A 24629-nucleotide genomic window follows, 5' to 3' on the forward strand; every position below is an offset into this window, starting at 1 on the left:
CGCTCAACAAGATCGGAAAGGCATCAACAACTCTCTCCAGGTTGTCGCAGAGAGTGTGGAACAACAGCATGCTGACCATGAACACTAAGATCACCGTGTACCGTGCATGCGTGCTAAGCACTCTCATGTACACCAGTGAAACCTGGACTCTGTACGCCTCACAAGAGAAAAGACTGAGCGCCTTTCACGTGCGATGCCTCCGACGCATACTCGGGATCACCTGGAGCGATCGAGTAACAAACAACGAGGTGCTCGAGCGTGCCAAGATTCTCAGCATGATCACACTCCTCCGCCAACGCCGCATCAGATGGCTGGGCCATGTACGTCGAATGGTTGACGGACGGATCCCCAAAGACATTCTTTATTCGGAACTCGCCTCTGGCAAAAGGTCAATCGGACGGCCACATCTCCGCTTCAAGGATGTCTGTAAGCATGACGTGAAAGCCCTTGATATCGATGTCAACACCTGCGAAGAGCTCGCTCTAGACAGATCAAGCTGGCGACATGCTCTGATCATTGGTCTGAAAGCGGTAGAGGACAAGCAACGCTTGCTAGCTAATGAAAGACGATCGCAGAGGAAGAAGAAGCAGCTCCAACCAACACCTGACACAACCTTCAAGTGCAGCAAGTGCAGCAGGGACTGCCACTCCCGCACTGGACTACTTAGCCACAGCAGACGCTGCACAACCACCAACGGGGCCATCTCTCATGGGTGCATTTCCACCGTCTCTCGAGACTAACGGATGCCAACAACAATTCATCTGGGGGAAAAACGAAAAACGAATTTTTCAAAACGCTGAAAAATTAAATAAACGACCATATACGCTCACCTACGCCTAATTTTTAAATACTTTTTAGTTCTTTTTACGAGAATAGTGGTAAAATGTGTGCGAGTATTTGCAGAAAACCCACGAATTACGTCTTTTTCAAAGGTCACCCATGCTAGCAAGAACGGTAACTCTTCCCGGCACATGGGTACGTACGAAATGTAAACAATGACAACAATAACACATAATTTGGGTTCAAAAACACACCAAAACGATTGTATGAAAAGGCAGACGTTTATAGCAAGGAATCGGATTATACAGACGTACTGTCATTCATTATACCAAACTTATTACAAAATATTTGTACAACTTTTGTTGTGTAATAAATTTTCGAGGTTAGAGACTCGACGAGAGTATCACTCACTGACTCAGTGATACTAGACGTATTGATAATATGTATGTGATTGTGGTCATTGAAATATTATCAATGTCAGGTCATCTGTTCTAGGTAGGATTTTTATCTAGAGACACTGGTGTTAAATTTTAAAATGTTAAAATGTTTAGTATGAATATTGTCATCATAAGCCAAGGAATAGAGAGTCAATCTGTAGTATTTCTCCATTTAAACAAATACATAATCATAAATGTTTCTTGAGTACCAACTTAGTGCCAGTTTCTTCTCTATCTCTGACACCACAGTTGTCTTTACTTCACGAACTATGTAATATCGCTCAAAACAAGGGTCAGAATTATTATGAAAATATGCAAATTTAGGATATCCAAAACTGAATGTTGCACCATCAAAGAACACTATAATGAATATGCACTACTGCTTTTAAGAGTAACATACAATTTCAACTTGGTATGACTCATGATTATGCTATTTCATGCAAAAATGTTAGGAGGCATGTGATAAAAAGGCACAGAAAGTCTTCAGAAGTACCTGGAACATAGAAAAAGTGAATTTATTCTTGAAGCTGAATGTTCACGACACATTTATATATAACCATACGTAAAAACAAAATATGCAATTTTCAGCATGAGATAACATGAGGTCAAGAATTTTCAAAAAGTGACCAAAGAGCATTATTAAAAATGGTGGACGGTACATGTGTTTGATTGATTCCTTTGAATTTATCTGAAAAGCTCACACTTTTCTATGTAAGCCAGAAATGGACTGGTTCCCAGCATGTTGTTCTTATCTTGTTACTCACTGTGTGTTTGCCATTGGCTGGCCAAATACAGTTTGGTACTTTCCATAAATAATGCACTGTTACTTGAATCTGCTGTGAGTTGTAAGATAAAAGACCAATTCCGGCCAGTTAACGTAAACATTCATAGAAAAGTCACAGAGTTTTGAAATATTTCCTCTAAAACAATGATATCTCTGGATTCTCACTGATTTGAAGACAGCAAAGTTTAGATATGAAATGATAAATTATTGAAAATTGGACAAATTATTCACAAATCACTGTGAAAATAATGGTTTTTATGGTTCTACAAATATGTCGACCTTGTGATAAACTACCATATTTCAAAATATTACTCTTTGTCATGGGAAAACTGTTTTGTGGAATTGTTTTTGGTTTCTGAACTACATGCATCTGCTGATCCAATGAGTTTTGTGTGGTTGAAAATTGCAGAAATTTTACAGGTGTAATATTTGACTAATTAAGACAAGATACAACAATAATGCCTGGGAAAGACAACAACCGTATATATATATATATATATATATATATATATATATATATATATATATATATATATATATAATATGGTAATGTTTTTGTTTTGTAATGTTTGTTTGAACATATAAACATGTAAAAACTTCAAATGGGTTGGCTGAGTATCCAATGATACTGTGTGTAAAAGGTGTGATATGAGATATGTGTCGTCTTTATATAAGACAACTAAAGCTGCATGTTCCAATCTGTTGGGAAACATTTTCCGAGTTTACAGAAAATAAAATAATTCAGGCATCTTGTGGTTTTAAAAATTCTTTAATCCCTTCATATAAAATATATATTACCTTGTCTAACTTTAAAATAACTTCTAAAACTTACAATATTAATTAGATCCATTATATTTTATTTCTGACTATTAAGTTTAATACTTCTATTCAAGTTACAAATAATAAAAATTAATCTACATATAATTCACTTCTATTAAAGTAATTTGTATTCACGGTAATTAATTTCTAAAATTTGCTTCTATGCAAGGGCATGGGTGTCCAAAATTCACCTCTGTGACTGGTGGTGGTAGGAAAAAATCACTTCTATAGGTGGTCACCCATTTTTGAATGTGCCTTCCCCCCCACCCCCAGGGGTATGTTTAAATGGAATATCCCTAAGCAAAGCCAATATTTGGTAGCTTTTTCTAGCCTTAATTGGAAAAGGATTGCAAGTATTTGAGTATTCGACGAATTAAACAAAATTCGTTTGAAATGTTTATAAATATAGGATTCTGTTTATCACATGAAATAAAATACTTATTTTATTTGACAACGAGTAATAAAAGTGAAGTGAATTGATTTTGAATACACGCAGATGCCTCGTTCATAATGGCGTGGTCTTAAATGATGACCTGACTCGTGACAAGATTTGCTTATCGATAAATGCAGATCGTACGCTTAACAATGGCCAAGTTTGTAAATAATTTATTATCAATTTTTGATCAAATGCTAGGTGCAGATTGCTTTCGGCTTGTCAAAATGCAACTGAATGATTTTACTTGTTGGAGAATTTGCTATTTTTGAAAATCCTTCTGATTCACAATTTTTTTTTACATTTAAAACATTTGAACGTAAATACTAAAACTCAATTTAAATAAAATAATGAAGAACGTCGCTGCGTTGTTGGATAGAAATAATTTCACGTTTGAAACTTTTTTAAAAATAGAATTTAAAACTTGGATCAGATGATTAGGAAGAAAAATATATGCTTGTTATTCTTAGAGTGTTCGAGGAAGAAGGTGAGAGATATAAACATTGCCTAATTCTCGATTCCTATCTCTGTTTTGCATTATTCGATAAAATAATATATGTGCTGAGTTTGAGTAGGATATGTTATGATAGAAGGACAGATACGCATTAGTACACATTAAGCATCCACACAAATACAAATAATAACTGAAGCAAATGGAGCAGGGAATTATTTTTGCTCGATACAAACACCCGCATCAAAATGTGTGAAACCTTGATAACGGCTGTTAGTTTCAGTGGCGAACTTTAGTAAAACTATTTAAGATCACAACTCTTCCCTCTGTGCAGAGGTTAACCATTACCATCTGTAAATACCGCCCCCCGCCCCCAACACATTTTAAAGCAAAGACTTACCTCTCGACGTAAATGCGTGTTCCAAAATATGGCTTTCTCTTTTAAGCGTTTAATTATCCACTTTGCCTTCACGCAGAAAGAGTTGTGCGGAGCAAAGAGCACACATAATATGACAGAAGAACACTCTACAGAAAGCCAGATTTTGCTTTAAAATGAATACGTATCGTTGACTGCCAAAAACAGAAAAAAAACAAAACAATTGTGCAAATTCCCTGCTTTACTATTGGGACTATGTTTCAATGTGCTTTTCATGAGTGCTTAATTTTTATTTGATGTTGTGGACATACTGCTGTCCAGTGTCCTTTCTGTTGATGTATGTAACAAGATCTTCACTTTTGTGTCAGTGGATTGTTTTGAGTCTCCGAATATGTATTTAGGTGCTCGCTTTTACAGACATATTACCTATGTCCGCGTGGGTTCGAGTCTCAGGCGTGGATATGTGAAAAAGTTTGCCAACAGTTTGCCATGGGTCGGTGGTTCTTCCAGGGATTTGTATGGGTTCTTCCTCTATCAGATATACTGGTCACCATGCATAAGCCCAAAAACATCATCGTTCAAAGAATATGTCTCACTGAACGATATAGCTACTTGACGATATTTGTGTGTGTGTGTGTGTGTGTGTGAGAGAGAGAGAGAGCGAACAATCGCACAAACGTTAGTGTACGAGTGGATGTCATCATAAAACGATCACAACACTCTGCAGAGAGGCCAGAGATGAAATGATCAGTTACATCAAGTGAAGGCGACGGCGACAACATTCTATGGCGCACGACAAGTGGAGAGCACTGTTGGTACAAGAGGTTTCGATGACAAGAAGATCGATCATATGCATCTCCACTGGAGAGTATTAAGATCATCCAATTGTAAAAGTCGCATTACGTCACCTGGGGACTATTTTCATTTATAATCATCAAGGAAGATGCTTTCCAGAAAATGTCAAACGACAGGGTACACATTTAAAAATCTGGCGATGTAAGTCAGACATTTATCAATAATGTATAATAAAACGGATCATTTTTTGCATTAGCTCAAAATCCGACAAAGATCAATACTTATCCCTGTACAAAAATCTATGAATATAGCATAGGTTACCTAGTGTATTGACCAAGTTACAGCATCCACTTGTACATATCAGTGAATAAACAAGAGGCTCATCTGGGCCTGAGATCGCTCACCAGTCTGACATTTACCAATTAGACAAATGTAACAATCAATTGGCCTAGAAATGTCGGTCAGATGGATGTATTCTGTTAAACTTTCTTCAAGTGATGTAGATGACATAGGCCATGGAAGCGATTGTTTCAAGATTTTTCTAGATTTTGCATCTTGATCCATATTTGGTTGAGACATCGGTATCAGTTGTCCTATGCCCCCATGTGAGGATACTTGTATCAAAGTGTGTCAAAAATGCTGCTGTTTAGACAGTATTTTGAGATAAGATGATGTGGCTATGTTTCAAGGGATGGAATCTCAACAACTTAAGAGCCCCTATGCCACGATGCTCTCTGTCAAAACTGGTGAGATTCAGTTGAGTGTTTTTTGAGACGCTGTTGATAAGTTACTCTAGTTTGAATAAGACTGACAATGATTCAAGACCTTTAAAGCCGTTTATTCCAGGATTTCCCTTTTATGTCGAGATAGCTGAAACGAGATACATTAGTCTTATTGAAGTAGTTTAAAGATTGAATTGTGTTAGTGACGGCATCCATATTAGATTTTGCGTCGTGATTAAATACAGACTTGAAATGACTTCATGACAGGATTTGTTCTATTAAGTTTTGTTAAATTATTTTAACGGTCTTGGAGAAGAAGCAATTTTAACGATTTTCTGTGTAGCAATGGACACATTTGAAGGCTGATTGGCATCATTATATACAAGTCTGGTAGGTCTTTATGCTAAGGTGCATTATTTACAATTCTTTCAGAGCTTTGGAAAGGAAGTCATTTAAGTATTTATATTTTCAGTAAAGGCGGACATATTTTATGGCGGATCGAATCGGCATCACGTGTATAATTTTGAAAGCGCTTCATGCCAAGATGGTTTTAGTCAAATGTGTGACGATTCTGTTGATTGACCTTCTGAAGGAATCAGTAAGATCTTTTTACTTTTTAGTAGGAACAGCAATATTCAATGAACATCATTTGTACAAATCTCCATGATCTTAGCAACTGGATGCGCGTTTGCAAATTTGATCAAATTCTGCTTATCAGTTTTATTTAGAAGAAGCCATTTAAAACCATTTTCATATTTTAAATAACGGCGACCCTATTTTAGAGCAAGGCAGCATTTTGTAATAGACTTGAAACGTCTTATGCCAGCACGATTCCTGTTAAGATTTGTCAAAAGTCATTTAGCGGTTCCGGGGAAGAAGTCGATTAAATTAGTTTTAGTAACAATGACTTTTCGCGTCTTCGTTACAGCAACCATATTTAAGGAGGACCAATATTATTTCTAAAACTTAAAAGAACCTCCTACCAGGATGCTTTCTGTCAAATTCGGTCAAATTATGTTGAGTGCTTTCTGAAACGAAGTTAGTTTATACGTTGTCACCAGTTTTTGTAAACTTGGCCATATTTAATAGCGTCTACGCATTATTTCTACAGTTTTTAAAGGCATATAGGTAGGAATGATGTGTACAACAAATTTATAAGTACAGGAGGGTAAACAAGGTTACTGAATACATATAACAATATCGATGATTTTTACCACTAGCTTTAAATTTTCGTGTTTGTCTTTTTGGATGCGTGTTGAATTGTAAGAACATGTTTTATGTCTCTCAGTCAAAATATAATCCTCATTGTCAGCGCCCAAATTTAATTTCAAAACGTATGCGAGAATCGAGAATTAAGCAGAATGCATGTACGTTTGCTTACCTCTTCCTCCGTTCCACAAGTTTACTCAATACCAGGAAGTAGATTAGATATGCATTTAATGAAGAATTGCTAAACGGATTTGAAATATTTAAAAAATCATTGGATATATTATGCTAACAATACTTATTTTACTTATAATCAATATATTTCAGAAATATAGACTAAGGTTCAAATGTAATGACTGTGTTGAAAACGTACCACAATCAGTTATATATATATATATAAGTTAGGGATAAACAGTTTTAGTAATATTTGTATTATGTATGATATACCCTTATTAGAGGTATAATAAATAAATAAATAGAAAAATAAATTATAATAAAAGAAGAAATAAAAAAAATAATAAAAGAAAAAAAAGAAAAAAATTAGAAAGATAAATATATAGAACATATATACTAATATAATCTTTACAACTGGTAAAGAAGTTATCAGAACTCAATTTATATAATAAAAATATGGTGTGCATAACGCTTACTATCAAGTATTTTATAAATAATTAATCATATTTATTGAAAATTAATTTACAAATTCACTTTCATTTTTAAAGAATTAGTAAACTTATTTTTATGTTATTAGATTTTACTTTTACCAATTAAGATTTTCTGCAAAGTAAAATATGAAATATTCATATCTAATTGTAAACAGGGGACATAATTCTGGATATACCGTATTAAGACGGTGAATCCAATAGGTTTTCTTTAGTAGACGTTCCATTTCATAATCAGCTTTAACAATAGGTTGGAAGGAGAAATCTTGTAATGTATGGGAATTTTTGTTAAAATGTGCAGCAACATGAGATGAAAATGATTGATCGATATAATTTTTTATATCTGATCTATGTTGGTTCATACGTTTAGATATTTGTTGACTGGTTTGTCCAACATATTGGATGCCACATTTTTTGCATGTTATCAAATAATTAACATTTGATGTTGCACAATTAATGTCACAACGCATATTAAAAGTTTCTTTCGTATTATTACTATTGAAACAAGTATTTTCATTAATAAATGAACAATGTGAACATCTAGGTCTATTACATTTAGTTGATGATCCTATTTTATATGATGGTTTTTCTAATTTGGAATTAGTTAGGAAATCTTTAAGATTTTTAGTCCTTTTATAAGCAAGTGTGGGTTTGCTTTCGCATAGTGATTTAACACTTGCTTTACATGATAAGTTTAATAAATCCCAATATTTATTGATAATCTTACCTATATTAGGCAAACTTGGATTATATTCAATAATAAAAGGAATGATATCTTCATTTCTATTTTTGATTTTATATTGTAAAGATTCAAGCTGTGTAAGAGAAGATACTTTTTGGAAAGCAGTATTAATGATGTCAATAGGGTAATTTCTATTTAAAAAATGCTGACCTAGCTCTGTCAAAGATGATTTAAAAACAGCAAAATCCGAAATAATTCTTCTGTATCTTTTTGCTTGACTATATGGTATCCCATTTTTACATGATTTAGGATGGCATGAAGAATATTCAACATACTGATGAATATTCATGTTTTTAACATGAACCATGGTAGTAATTTCATTATTTTCATTTTTCATGACATCAACGTCCAAGAATGAAACTTTAGTTTTAGAGACATTGAATGTAAATTTTATTGTTGGATGTAATTTGTTTAAATTGTCTATAAAGTAATAAAGGTCTTCTAATGAATAACTCCAAATCATAAAGATATCGTCTAAAAACCTTACCATACATCCGGTTTTAAGAGGCATTTATTTAGAAAATCATTTTCTAATTTTCCCATAAATAAAGATGCATAAGCAGGTGCCATAGGATTACCCACTGCTGTTCCCATTTTTTGGAGATAGTTTGTATTACCAAATTGAAAAAGTTATTTTCGAGCACAAGTTTTATCAAATCACAAATATGTTCTTTTGATAGTTTATATGTATATTCGTTATCTTCAAGATAATATTTACATGCTTCGATACCATCATTGTGTGGTATATTCGTGTAGAGTGAAACCACATCAAGTGTAACAAGGAATGAATTTTCAGTTAGTTTTGGTAAAGATTTCAATTTGGTAATGAAATCAAAAGTATCTTTGACGTATGAAGGTAGTGATTTCATTAGTGGTTGTAAAATGTGATCAATATATTGCGATATATTATTTGTAACTGAGTTGTATGTAGAAATAATGGGTCTACCTGGATATCCTAAAGGTAGTGACTTATCAACCGCTTTATGTATTTTTGGTAAAATATAAAACTGAGGTGTGCGTATTTTATTTGGGAAGATATCTAGTTCATCATATATGGAACAATTGTGTACAGAGATTTGATTAATACATTGGCTTATTGTTTCTTTCATTTCTTCAGAAGGATTATAGGAAAGTTTTGTGTAATATTCTTCATCATTTAATTGTCATTCTACTTCTTTAATATAATCCTCCATATTCATTATTACTATGGTGCTAGACTTATCCGCTTTTTTAATAATAATACTTTCATCTTGCGATAAGCTACGTAAAGAATTTAATTCTTCTTTAGATATGTTTGTAAAATGTTTTCTTTTAGGACTGGTATTTAAAATTTCTTGTTTAGTTGCTTCAATATAAAAATCGAGATAAATATCTCGTCCACTAGAAGGTGTAAATGTTGATTCTTTTTTATTGTACATGTACACATTCTACGTGTTGGTGTTGTGTATTTTATATATATATATATATATATATATATATATATATATATATATATATAACTAAACACACTGATTCCAGCTGTACTTCTGCGTTTAATCCAAATAATAATAATAATAATAATAATAAAAACATCATCATCATCAACAAGAACAACAATAGTAATATACAAAACATACATAGAAATATGTAAATTATCTGACATAAATCACAAATCAGATATTGGATTCTTAGCATACAAAATTTGTACTTGCCAGCTTATGTTCAATCATACCAATATATGGGTGCATCGAATAGAAGATCAGAAGTAGACACACTTAGATGTTGTTACTTTTGTTTTGTATGTTACATGTGCTATAATCATAATACAACATTATGAATATGATAATGATAATTGAATAAACGAAAATATTGAAAAGATTAGATGGCTACAAAGTGTCATGCACATTTGTATACTAATAGAAATAGAAATAGAAAATTAAGCTTCCTTTGGTCTATACAAAGTCACAAATATTATTATTTTGAAGGAAAATGTACTATTTTGTGCATCATAATCAGATATTGATGAAATATGAAAATCCAATTTTTAATAAATGGTACAAAAAACATTTATATGCATAAATAATATAGTTTGAGGTATACAGATGATTCTAACTAATATGCAAACTAGATTAGATTAAATTATGTCACACAATAATAAATTACAAACAGTCACAGATGATGCGATTTTAATAGATAATGAAAACATGTATGCATATTTATGAAATACCAAAAAAATACGAAACGATTTGAAACATATATTTAATTATGATGCAATAATTGATCAAAACTAAGCTGATGAAGAACAAAAATAACAATATGAAGGGAAGACAATTTAAATTAGTTCAGCGAACATAAGGTAGAATATCATCATTAGTTTAATCTATATGAAGATCTTTTCGTATAAATTCAATACTTAGAGCCATAATTTATAATTGGATATTCTAATTTAGTTTGTTCCTTTCTCAGTTGCTGATATATTTAGATAATATATTATATAAACTGCAAGGGGAAATAAAGGAGCCAAGAATAATATAGCATGTTCTACTAAAAATGTAACAAGCCACAGCAAAAGAATTAAATAACCACGATATTACTGATTTGTTAATGAAAGCATACTTATCGAAAACATTTTCAGTTTAAAGCATTAGCTATTGAGTTTAATCCTAGTTCGGTTCTGTTAACATATCCATTGGCATCGTTTGGAGTTGAAGTAATACCTCCTCAATTACGTTTGACATCATTGGGAGGTGAAGTAATACCTCCTCAATTACCTTTGACATCATTGGGAGTTGAAGTAATACCTCCTCAATTACCTTTGACATCATTGGGAGTTGAAGTAATACCTCCTCAATTACCTTTGACATCATTGGGAGTTGAATCACTACTTCATCAACTACGTTCTTTAACTCTACTCTTAACTAGATTGGCCCCTACAGTTGAAGCTATTAATCTAATAGATTTTTTATCCTAGCTAGTTTAAGCCATTTCTTCATCAATAATCTTTATATTCTTTATCAAAGAGGTAAATTGAAGTTGAAAACAATTACACTGTACCAGTGTCACTTATAGCTACAGAAGTACTTTCTTATACATTAATACCCTTTCACCTTCATATCTTCCAAGTTTAGCACCATTAAACATACGTCTGACAATACTTTTGATAAACAAAAAGCAAATCATTCTTAATTATCTAAATACAACATCACCGTGTTATTGGATAAGGTAATGTTTTCGTTTCATATTACCTAATTAAGTCTAATGGAAAGTCTGCTATCATGGTTGCAATATCGATACAATTATTATCTCCATTACATTTCCTAGCACAATATAATCTGGTTCTCAATCTGATTAAAGTCGCCATATATTTGTAACTAATATATATTGGCACCGATACGAGGTAATTTACTGTTTGTCATTATGATTCACCGTTTCACACTTACATTTACATTTGGCCTAAGTCGAAAAGTAGAAAATATTGTATTTATCGTCTTAATGCTAGAACCTCGGTATAGTTCACATTATAATTATGTAATTAACATAAAGCTCACAACTGTTTTGACGTATTGAACGATGGGTAGTTTTCTATCAGTTAAAAAAATTAGGTGAAGACATTTTAAAGGAACAAGAGCATTTGAACATTATTGTATTAGATAAAGGCTAACTCATTAGTCATCTTTCTTGCCAGAAGTATGTGAAATAATAATAGGATGAGATCATTATATAGGTGGAATATATGGGGAAAATAACAGCCAAACACAGGTAAACGTTTTGCTCACCATTGTATCGGAGTTGCACAGCCATCTTTTGTCCTGCAATTAAAAAAAATGTTTTAACTTATGACTGATAATTAAATACTTGTTATAAAGATATGGCTATTTCCGTAAAGGTATGTTATCCCTGCCTTATTGGGAGCTCTTCACAGTCAAGACACATTTGATGAACAAGAGACCAAACTTCCAGAAAACTCTGGTTAGAAAGCTAAAAGAAAACTATGAGTAGTATACATTTTGATGGTCATGGAGAAATATTACATTTAATACTATTACATATCTTTCCTCGAAATCTAAATAAATGAATTCCTCGAGCAATCCAAATTTCACTTTGCCTTTGACTGTTACCGTAACAGTCAGAATGGGTACTCTTTCGCCAATCGGAAGTTGCTATACCACTCAGACTATAAAATTTGTTAGGGAAGAAATAATTTGATTTGTTTTCTATTTAAATAATAATGTACAAAACGACATTTATTAAAAGACTTTAGAGAAAGATATAAAAAATTATTTCACTAGTTTAGCATACCAAACCAATATTTATGAGTAAAATTGTGTCCATTTTTCACAAATTTCAGTGTCATAAAAGTGTCGGAAAATATGAGGATTAAAGAATATTTTAAACAATGATAAAAAGAATATCATTGAAAGTATGTATTGTTACATCTGTATCAGGAATGAATAACACCTAATGTAAAATGATCAAGCTTAAAATATTCTATTAATGCTTATATTTGTTTCAAATGGCTGAGACAATACATTTTTATGACAACTGTACCACGATCCTGAAGGAAACTAAAATATAACACATTGAAACGAAGTCAAAGTTATGTTGAGTGCTTTCTGAAAACCTACAGTGGATTTTGTTATTTATCTAGCCATAAAATCTATGTTTTAAGTATATACCACTTACTACGCTGAAAGTGTACCAAAATAATATATAGCCTTCATTACATAAACATTTTATAAATTGAAATTCAAACATTTAAAGGGTGCCTATGACCTGACATTGTTATTGCGTCATGCATGAACTTGTAATATAATTTAATATTCATTAATGTAATCTATGACAAGCAGAACTATGCGCACAGTTTCCTTGTGCATTCTTCTACCACACACAGGCCTCTCAAGTAGACCAAGCGTGGATTTATAACTCACCTTCCTAATGATATGGAAGAATGGGAACCACCCCAAAAATTTGTGAGCATAAAATAAAATATATCTGGATCTGGCTGGTCAAGATTGATCGAAAGCAAATGTTTAGTAAAACGAATCTTCTGAGAGATTATCCTAGTTGTAATTGAACAAAAAAGTGATAATGTATTTTTGATGGAATTTCAGTCCTTTTACAGCTTTTAATTTGGAAAACTCTTTGCTCAAATTAGCACCCGAGTCTTTGGTTCAAATCGACAGATTGTAGCAGCTCATTTTGGTTTTGGTTTTGGTTTTCTCTACACAGAAGCTGGCACAAATATGTCTATACTGATAACTATATGTTTGATAATGAACATTCAGAAATTTAAAGTTATTATAGGTGTAATGTGAGAGCTGGGTGAGTACCATGAGTCCTACAAGGGGATCAACACTCGACCTTCAAATATCTGTAATATTTTGCGATGTATCGAAGGTATTCGAACGTGTCTAGCACGAAGGTCGTATCCATAAACTTAAAAGCAACGGAACTGAGTCAGATTTGATTGATTGATTTGCCAACGATCATTCCCACAGAACACAACATGTTGTTGTGAAAACCGCAAAATCTACAACTCAATATGTTTCAACTGGGATAAAGCAGGGTTCAGTTATATGGTCATTATTGTTTCTTGCGTATATAAATGATTTCGCAAGCGATCTACTCTGTCCCACCTGACTTTTCACTGACGACAATTCTCTCTCTTACGCTTCTAGAGGTAGGCAAGATATCCAATATTTACTCTGTGCTGACAGGAAAACTTTAGACGACTGATTTGATCAATAAGCTTTAACGCAGCAAAATCTAAAGTCATGTCTTTTAGCAAAAAGAATAATTCCCTTTCCCAAATTGAAGTTCTTAAACTAATGACGTGAATTTATTAACAATGACAAACATTTGGGCTTTACATTTAGTAATACGCGCATCTGGAGCCTATATATTGAAATTATACTTGTAAAACATCTAATTGCTAAACATTTAAAGATTCCTCAAATACAAGCTGAGTAGGTAATCATTAGACAGAATTAGCTTATCATGTATTATGCCTCTATCAGAAATCATTTGTAATGGATGATCCAATGCACAATATGATAGATTAAAGAGATTGCAGAGTGAAGCTGCTAGGATAGTCACAGGTCTAACCAGTATTTACGTGGAATACGGTTGTCCCAACTATCAAAATAGGAAATCTCGCAAACTGCATTTTTTAAAACAACTGTGCTTGCAATAATTCACCAAGCTATTAAACATGAACTGTTTAATGAATTTTGACAGACTAGACTATACCAGCTTCTGAAAGTGCAATGAATGGATTACAAAATATATAAATTGTGAAAAAATTAGTTGACTCCTTTTTTGAAATTTTCCTCTAAATTCCATAAATAGCAGTGTTTTGATAGGTGAACATCTGATGTGATGTGTGATTTTGATTTTTAACATAGCTTTAACAATTTTTCAGTCATATCGCTACGATGTCTGCAATGTGGCAGTTTGTAGTGATGTTGTAGTGATGTCTAGCACTGGGGCATCATGCCGCAGACATGTATCATGATGTCCCACACAGTCACATTATCCTGACACCAGGCTGACCAGTCCTAACACTAACCTCTTAATGCCGAACGCTAAGCGAGGCAGCTGTTAGTGCCATTTTTATAAGTCTCTGGTAAGACTCGGCCCGGGATCAAACCCACGACCTCTCGCATCCGAGGCGGACTCTCTAACCACTAGGCCACATCTGAAATAAGGCCAAACTTTATACTCTAGAACAAAAATTAAACCCATCAATCATGCACCAAAATGAAGGGAATTTGAAAAGTTCATTGTACAATACCTATGATGTACAAGGTCTTTTGAAGTAGGCCTCAAAACCACCGATGCAAACCTGGCAAACTATTGTTTTATAAAACATCTAACCGTATGCAAATCATGTAACTAGAGCGCCACCTTCAAAAATATGAAAATTTGTACCCTTTTTTCTTATTTTTATATTATTATGTATGATCTTCTCAACAAAAAGGTACACTAACAGTGATGTTATGCACGGAAATAAGCTAACTATGCTTAGATTGCTATTGTTTACACGATATTCCTTGTGGCAGTATTATGCGTGCATGACCTTAATTATGGGGAAATTAGAAGTCTTACAACACACGAGTGTCAACATAACTTTAAAATTGTTGCATTCAGTGGAGGAAATATATGTGAAAACGTTTCTTTTCATTCATTTGCAATGAAATTAAGAAATAAATGATGACAAAGCAAATTCACTTCTTCCATATGGTAGTGTCAGAAGAATAAGCAAATAATTTACATTTTGACCTTTGACCCCCATTAACCTGCCCTGTTCCAGCCTTTTCAAACTATACAATTTATTAGTGAAATCTCCTGAATAGCTACAGCAAATTTCATGTTCCTGTTTCTTCGCATATCATTGGCTGATGTGTTAAGAACATACAATATGCATTTTTTTAATAACTCAAATTTCATGATGGGGAAGTTGGGGGTGATGAGGCTGGGCTTGTGTGGAACTTTTATGCTACGAATGAACTCTGTTCTGTAAGGGAAAAAACATGAGAATTTTTCAAAAGATCTGTTTTGATGAATGCGACTTAAACGTTTCAGTACAGAACCACTATTAAATCACACAGTATTAATGCCTGTGTGGTCTTTAAGGGGACGCTCCACATTTATGATGAGCTTCTGAGAGAGAGAGACAGGTGTAAGATGAAGTTGTTTGCATCTGCAACGTGCACACTGGAGATAATGTTGACATACTTCTATGTTACTTTCATGTAAAATACTGAATTTCTTGGGATATTGTACTTGTGTAAATTGTATATTAATGAAGGACACAGATGACTGTAATAACTGCTACCATATGCTAAAAAAATCAGTCTGGTTTAGTCTAATGTTTACTGTTTTAGCACTTATTACAATAGGAAAAATGAATTTGGACAGACAAAACAATACATACTTCTGAAGGAACAATGGATGGACAACAAAATATATTAAATAAAAATGTTATTGTCTCTTTTTTACAATTTTCCTCTAAATTTCTGGAAGTGAAAATGACCATGCGGTATTTTAATAGATGGACATCTGAAGTAAGGCAAAGCTATATAACCTATAACCCAAATTATACAAATCAATCATACCCCCAAATAAAGGGAATTAAAACTTCTTTTATTCATACCTAAATTACATGATGTCTTTTTTTAAATAACCAGTAATATCAGTGACTGAGACCAGGGAAATTCTTAAACATTAAAAATCTAACCCCATGCAAATTATGAAACTGTTAAATCACAATATACAGTCCAATATACTCAGATTTTTAGCACAAAATCGTAAGAAATTTGCATCACCACAGATTTTATCGTCAAATCATAATAAATATTCTATACTCATAGACTTTCATTAAATGACAATATACAGATATATATATATATATATATATATATATATATATATATATATATATATATATATATACACACACACACACTCTGCCAGCGAGCGTCTGCAGTCTGTTCAGGATGACGCGTGAGAAAACTTTACCAACCGTGCTGAGAAGGGATATGCCCCTGTAGTTGTTGCAGTCGCTTCTGTCGCCCTTGTTCTTGTACAGGGTTACGATGTTGGCGTCTCTCATGTCCTGAGGCACTGCACCCATATCCCAGCACTGGCAAAAACGGTCGTACAGGTGTGTGAGCAGCACGCTACATCCGCACTTGATGGCTTCTGCTGAGATGCCATCCTTCCCTAAGGCTTTACCTAAGAACAGTTTCTCTAAGGCCTTCTTTAGTTTGGCTACAGTAGGTTTCTCGTCCAGTTCGGCCATGAGAGGAAGGTTTTTCAATGGCGTTGAGACCATGATTGCTCTTAACATACAGACGTGACCTCAGAGTTGGTCGGCGTATGGATAATATTTAAAACTGGTTAGAAAATCGCCAGATAGCAGATTCGCTTATTTAGCGACTATGGCGGAGAGTGTAGTAAATAACTTTGTAAACGGTCTTCTATAGGTGGGTGGGGAGTAGGTCCAAAGAATTCAGGAAGCAGTGTAACCTATTTCGTAGAAGGATTTATTTGTTGGTCTGAACATCGCTCGGTGATTTCGGTTAGGTCGTTAAATAACCTCGGAAGTAGTTGTAGGAATGCACAATAATTCCATGTGTTTGGTGATTCGTTTCTGGCGGAGTACGCCATGTATGATACGAGAAGCAAAGGCCGAGATTGTTCTGTTGGTGACTTTGTATCCTTCCATACGGAAATGTTACGATGGATTTGGTCGCTTATCATTTGGATACATTTAAACTTTAACGTAGGTTAGCAAGAAAGGTGGCGCTCTAAAGTTTCGTATTTTGCCGAATTAAAAACAAAAAAGAATTTCCCCGAGTTTCTTCACTGGTTATACTATCTAATTTAAAAAAAAAGATCTTGTATAGCTTAGGTATTGTTCCAAGGACCTTTAACTCACTTTATTCTGGTGTATGATGATGGTTGTAATATATAGAATGTACAGCTTGGCTTTACTCCAGATGTGCATCTTTAAAAACAAAAAAACAACTGCTAGCTCCACCTGATCATGTTCACTTCCTGGATTTTAGAGGTAAATTGTAAAAAATAAAAAAATTATAAAAAAAATAAAAAAAAGAGCCGATAAGTATTTAACATTTTATATATTTCGTAATTCAGTCATTGGACTTTCAGAAGCTGATATTGTGTATTTGGGCAAAATTCATTTTGCTAATTTTAATAGGTGCTAAAGATAGTGAACTTTAGACCAATTCAGGCTGATTTTTTAGCACAAGGGAGCAGTTATTTAATCATTTTATTTAGTAGTGTGTTTAGATTATGTTCAATTTCCGTAAGTACAATATCCAAAGAAATGTCAGCCACATTACATCAAAGCAGCATATAGGTACGCTAATATTCTCTCCACTGTGCATGTTTCAAATGCAAAGAAGTTTACCTTACATATATTAGTGCTCCAAAGTACATAACCACTACTGAGCGCCCCCAAAACGGGTTTTCCCACAATCTATAAATATAAATCGTTTGTCACGAGAGTCCATCCAAAATGGCTGACTTGGATGATGGGTCTGAATTGTCTTGAGACAAAATAGTTGAAAATATGGGAATTCTGGTCTTGTATATGTAAATGAAGAAGAAATGGAATATTTACAAAAAGAATAGATGAATATTGCTTTTAGTATTGCTGAAACTGAGTACTTTGAGGCTTTGAAGTCGCCTGTGTGTACTACACCTGAATTTCGTCAATGGATGATATTTTAATGGGATCGTAATGTTCACATATTTTACTAATGCGCTGGTACGAGTATATTTTATAGTGACTATCAATTTTCGGAAATATCACCATTGACAAATAGAAATGCACATGTGAAACGAGAGACTGATCCAAACCAACACAGAGGTGCTTGAACATGTTTGACGTTATCTGAAATAAAGGTTTGTTTTGTTTTAACTTTTTTTAATAGCTTGTATATGTTGATGGAGGTCACGATTATGGACAGAGTATTATCTGTAAACAAATGAGAAATTTTGGCTTGTTTGATTGAATTATGGAGAAATTATGTCATGCGACAGGTTTGAGAAGGTAAAACACTACTCGCATTGCAGAGATAATTGATACAGGTAAATAATTTCCTTGTCACATAACTGTTTTTGACTTCTGTTGATTTAATCAGGTGCAATGAAAGTTAGCAGATGTTTTTATTCATATTTATTTCCATAAAGAAGAACGTAAAACATGATGTATATATGACTTTTAACATCCGTAGAAATAGCATTATCTACACATGGGTTTCTCTAAAATATGACATTTATTCAAGTCATTATTTGCAAGAAAAACATAACTATGGATTTGTTATAAAGAACAAACCACACATTTCTCTTAAATACTTCAATGAATTTTTTTAATGAATATAATGAATTTTACTATTTGATTTATCAGTATAATTATCTGTGCAATAGGAAACTTGTTTATAAGCATATTTTTAGAAACCTCAAATTGTCATCTTTAGAGTGATATAAAATGTGTATTGCTCTGACAAGAAATAAAATGTTTATAAGTCACTGAAAATATGTTGCCTACTTTTATCAGATATATGTATACTTAATGTTACTTAGTATTCTTCTGTCATTACTTAGTGTGAAAGGTAGTCTTTCTTCTGTCGTTACTAAGTGTGAAAGTTAGTCTTTCTTCTGTTGTTACTTAGGGTGAAAGGTAGTCTTTCTTCCGTTGTTACTTAGGGTGAAAGGTAGTCTTTCTTCTGTCATTACTTAGTGTGAAAGGTAGTCTTTCTTCTGTCATTACTTAGTGTGACAGGTAGTCTTTCTTCTGTCATTACTTAGAGTGAAAGGTAGTCTTTCTTCTGTTGTTACTTAGTGGTGAATGAGTTAGCTTGGTTGTATGACCATTTTATTTTGTTCTTTTTAAATTTGGAGGAAAGAATGACAAATTGGATAAAAAAAATTTAATAAAAAATTTAATCTTGTGTAATTATGGATGAAAAAGTATCCTATTGTTATGGTATTGAAAGATGATCAAGATAATAAATTTAAACTGCCCATATATTGTTATCATGTGTGAAATGATTTCAGGCCATATGATAAGAAGAAATGAATATATTAGTGGTAATAAACTTTCTTTCTCAGTATGGTGATGAGATAACATTACTTCATGTTGATAGATGACATAAATGTGTAATGACTGCTTTACATCTTGTACATCAATATTCATTATTTTGTGGTCTTTGTAGAAATGAACAAAACAGAGGTAGTTTGGAGAGAAAGTACAAGAGGTAGCAACAAAAAATATTGTGTTGGTTATAAAATTATTTCAGGTTATAGAGTGTGTCACCTTAGGTTAAAGATTTCAAGTGACTTGAAAAAAAAAAACTCTTGATTATCATCGAAAATTCCTGAATTTAAAAATGCACTAGTTCTGTGATATTGGTGTTTTTAACCATATGTGGAAGGATGAAAAAGTTTGTCCATAAAATTATTCAAGTTTATTTTGCCAATACCAGAATATAAAGTTTGTTAATGAACTCTGTGTGTGTGTGTGGGTGTGGTTTGGATTTTTAGCGTAGCTTTAATAATTTTTCAGTCATATCGCTACTATGTCTGCAGTGTGACAGTTTTTAATGATGTCTAGCACTGGGGCATCATGCCGCAGACATGTAGCATGATGTTCCACCCAGTCACATTATCCTGACACCAGGCCAAGCAGTCCTAACACTGACCTCTTAATGCTGAGCGGCAAGTGAGGCAGCTGTTAGTACCATTTTTGTAAGTCTTTGGTATGACTCGGCCAGGGATCAAACCCACGACCTCCCACATCCAAGGCGGACGCTCTAACCACTAGGCCACTGGAGCGGTTTGTTAATGAACTAAATACATTCTTTAAGAAGTTTGTATAGAATGGGTCAAATGAGAAAAAAAATATTGCTGTGAGGGATATTCCTGGGAGGAATTAAAGATGAATTGATGTCTTTAAGTGTGTAAATGCATTGTAAATGAATGACTTAGAGAAATGTTGGGTAATGAATGTTAAGGTAAGAATTTGTTTGAATATCTGGTATAAAAGATTGATATATTGTTGTTATTCTTAAATGAAGTTTAAAATGAAATTTTGTATGAATGAGACTTGTTGTGTGCAAGAGCCTTTGAGAAATGCTGCAGTATTTAGCATTATAAGAAATTAAATAAAGGATGTTAAGATCACTGTTAGAATTTTGTGTATAAATGAAGTTGTGGAGAGAATTTGTGATATTTTGTGTGGTTGTGAGATAATTATTATTATTATATGTATATAGATATAGAAAAAAAGGAATTGAGTGTTACTTACCTTGCACACAGGAATATTGTTGGGATTCGGGTGAAGGTAGGTTGAGTTATAGCCGTAGAAAGTGTATGACAGGGTAGGCCAGGTAGATATAGAAAGGAAAAGTAAGAGAGAGAAAGAGTATGTTATGGTTTAGTTTCGGCGGAAACCCCCCAGCATTGGAGTGATCCAAATTGAAAAGATTGTAAATCTTTAGAGCGAAGGCACCAACTTGAGTGCCAAGAGGTGACGTGACTAGTGACTACGTAATTCTTAATGTTAAAAGGAACATTACACAATGTCCACTTTAACAGTTCAAAATAATATCGAGTAGTAAGATACGTCATTCATGTATTCAATTATGATTTACAGTTTGAAAGTTACCATTCACAGGTCGTGAATTACTATGAATTTCTTCGCTACAGGTCGCTCTCGTGAACGGATCTCCTTATTTTTAAACAAGGAGGCTGCTTCTCGTTGCTGAAATTCAACAGATGAAATATAAATACTCGCCATAGGAAATGGAATTTTTACCACAAACAGTTGCATCCAACGTGTGAATTAGGGATTCTCGACATAAGATATTGAAATTTCAACCACTGCTGTGTAATTCAAAATATGCACTGTAAAACGTCCACGTAGGAAATATAACTTTAAATCGCCACTGTATAATTCAACATATAAAATCTAATATTTCCATCTAGAGAATGGAACTTTAAGGGCATGCACTTTGAGCCAACACGTGATATTAGATGGTTCGACATATACGACATTAAATTTAAACAGCATTTTTCTCATTGGACAAGCGTTTGTCCCCTACGGCGTCTAATACGATTTCTAATAGAACCATAGAACCAGTGTAAGCTCGGTTGTGTTTGTTTTGTTGCGCACGTCAATTCATAGTGTGCCCAAAAATGTTGAACGCTGCATAGCCTTTGTTCATAAGCATGCTATATACGTTTTAATTTCATACATTCATTGCTCATATTCCACCAGCGAGAAGTAGTCGCCAACCATGTTGTGTGTGACAACGTTATTTGTCAACTGTTTTGGATTTTCTTACTGTGTCGGACTTTAAAATACTTAGCACGTGTTTGCTATTTAATGTCTTTAGCAACTAGGATGAGTGCAACTATGGCAGTATCTTTAAGGACTCACGGTACTAATTTCAGTTCCCAAAGTAAACCTATGCAAACACTATGATATTAAGAATTCAATAACTTAAAATTTTTGAGTGCTCATGATCAAACCTATATTGATCAGTATAGATGAAACCTGGATGCCAGCTTCTGTGTACAGGAAAGGATATGAGCCACAGCATTTTCTGAACCTGCACGTGTTTGAAACACGTGCTTTCAATTCCGCACCAAAGAGTCAACTGCTAATTTTAGTAATGAGTGTTGCAAACTCAAAGACTGTTAAAAGACTGAAATTCCATCAATAAAACAATGTCTATTTTTTTTTCTCACTTACAGCTAGGATAAGCTCTCAAAAGATTCTTTTTCCTAAAAGATAACTTATTGTTTAAGTTACATTACTAACCAATCCTGGTCAGCCAAACCCATATATGCTCTATTTTATGTTACGCATTTCCAGGCTGGTTCCCATTTTTCCATATCATTACTACAGGACTCACGGTACTAATTCCACTCCAATGGTAAACATATGGAAACACTATCATATTCAAAATTCAATAACTTAAAATTTATGGGTGCTGATAACGACACCTATAATTTTTCGTGCACATCTAACCTTGGCGCAAGCTTATGTGTGGAGAACACCATATGACCCGCAGCAATTTTTTTACATACATGTGCATGAAACACGTGTTATTGATTCTGCACCAAATGAATCAGGTGCTACTTTCAGTATTGAGTACTCCTGAGTCAAGCCTGTAAAAATGCTAAAATTGCATCAGTAGAAATTTGTCAATATTTTTTTTACATTACATATAGGATAAGCTCTCAAAAGATATTTTTCCTAAAATTTTAATTTTCATTATTAACCAATTATGGACCACCAAACCTGTAAATACTCTGTTATTTCTTCACCCATTTCTAGACTGGTTCACAGTTCTTCCATATAATTTGTACCGTGTGTCCTACAGTGTGTCCTATATCAACCCATGATTTTCTTGACAGTCCTAGGAATACACAAGTAAGCAGTGTGCATAGTTCTGCTTGTCAAAGATTACATTAGTGAATATTAAATTATATTGCAAGTTCATGTTCACCTAAAGAGCAATGGTGCATTTCAGGCAATATTTAAATATTTATGCTTTATTTCATTTGAAAAGCAGAAAAAGAAAAAAGTAAAATAAAGCTATCTAAAAAGAATCATCTTTTTTATCACCATTTATTGCTCTTCAATTTAATGTGAAATATATTACCAACCTTGTCATCTTATGTAATTAGTGAGTAAAAGGTCAAGGTGACCATCTATATGTACATATATTATTACAGAAAAAAGATATTTAAATGACAAAAATTACCTAAAATTCCTCCCAGTAGACATATAATTTAAAACTAAAGTAAGGCAGACATATAGCTGTTAAAATGCAAAATATGAACTTTCAAAAGATTCACTGAAATTAGTGGGATGCAAAGTCATGAGAGGTCATCACCATTAATCATGGTGGAAGAGACCAAAGTAATCACATCTGAAGCATTATGTTTCAAAACACAACTAGGAAATATCATATGCTTACTGTAATTACTCTATAAATGGTGTATGTATTGCTTTGATATAAACCAAAGTGTAAAACACTCCACCTAACATAATCAAATCTACACATTGTTCCACCTCCCCCTTCTTTGCAACAGTTATTATATATCATACCATGTGTTTAAACTTTAATATCCTACTGAAAGTCACTCTGTGGTTTACGAAAGGTATTAATTTTGCTTGTCATCCACAAATAGGACCAATTGCATATAAGGAGTCACTGTATTGCTGTGGCTGTCTGTAGGACTCCTGGTACTAATTCAGTTCCCATAGTAAACCTATGCAAACACCATTATATTAAAAATTCAATAACTTAAAAGTATTCAGTGCTCATCATCAAACCTGTATTTATTAGTGTAGATGAAACCTGGATGTCAGCTTCTGTGTACAGGAAAGGATATGAGCCACAGCATTTTCTGGACCTGCATGTGTTTGAAACATGTGCTTTCAATTCCACACCAAAGAGTCAGGTGCTAATTTTAGTAATGAGTGTTCCAAACTGAAATACTGTTAAAGGACTGAAATTTCATCAATAAAACAATGTCTCTAATTGTTTGTTTTTTTCATTTTTACAACTAGGATAAGCTCTCAAAAGATTCTTTTTCCTAAAACATAACTTACATTACTTACCAATCCAGGACAGCCAAACCCATATATACTCTATTTTATGTTCACCCATTTCCAGGCTGGTTCCCATTTTTCCATTTCATTAGTACCCTGTGTTCTTAAACGGCCTGCTTTGTTCTGAATATCAAAGGAATTAAAGAGTGGCTTTTTACCCCCCCACCCTTACCAATCTTGTAGTGTGAATTAGTTATCTTTTTATTCCAGAAAAGTCTTGTCCATACAAAAGCACTCAAAGTATTTTCATTTTTCTCTAATTTCATGTGCAGATATGTACAAGT

The 24629-nt window shown here is 33.4% G+C and overlaps 2 protein-coding genes across 2 annotated transcripts in view; one reads left to right on the plus strand and one right to left on the minus strand.

Moving 5' to 3' along the window:
• Positions 1-17448, minus strand: part of LOC149801213 (uncharacterized) — a 29647-nt gene extending 12199 nt beyond the window's left edge. The window contains exons 1-2 of the mRNA XM_089955263.1: positions 16707-17448; positions 11963-11995 (exon numbers count right to left, since the gene is read on the minus strand). Coding sequence (XP_089811389.1) covers positions 11963-11995; positions 16707-17037 — 364 coding nt within the window. The 5' untranslated portion in view covers positions 17038-17448. The remainder of the gene's footprint in view (positions 1-11962; positions 11996-16706) is intronic.
• Positions 17449-18221: 773 nt separating this feature from the next.
• LOC149801214 (activating signal cointegrator 1 complex subunit 3-like) overlaps positions 18222-24629 on the plus strand; it is a 441282-nt gene continuing 434874 nt past the window's right edge. Inside the window, exon 1 of the mRNA XM_089955269.1 lies at positions 18222-18620. The gene's annotated coding sequence lies outside the window, so the exon portion shown is untranslated. The remainder of the gene's footprint in view (positions 18621-24629) is intronic.

The sequence above is a fragment of the Sinohyriopsis cumingii genome, chromosome 4 (assembly GCF_028554795.1).
Source record: "Sinohyriopsis cumingii isolate HCF-2022 chromosome 4, ASM2855479v2, whole genome shotgun sequence".
In the NCBI taxonomy this organism is placed as follows: Eukaryota; Metazoa; Mollusca; class Bivalvia; order Unionida; family Unionidae; genus Sinohyriopsis; species Sinohyriopsis cumingii.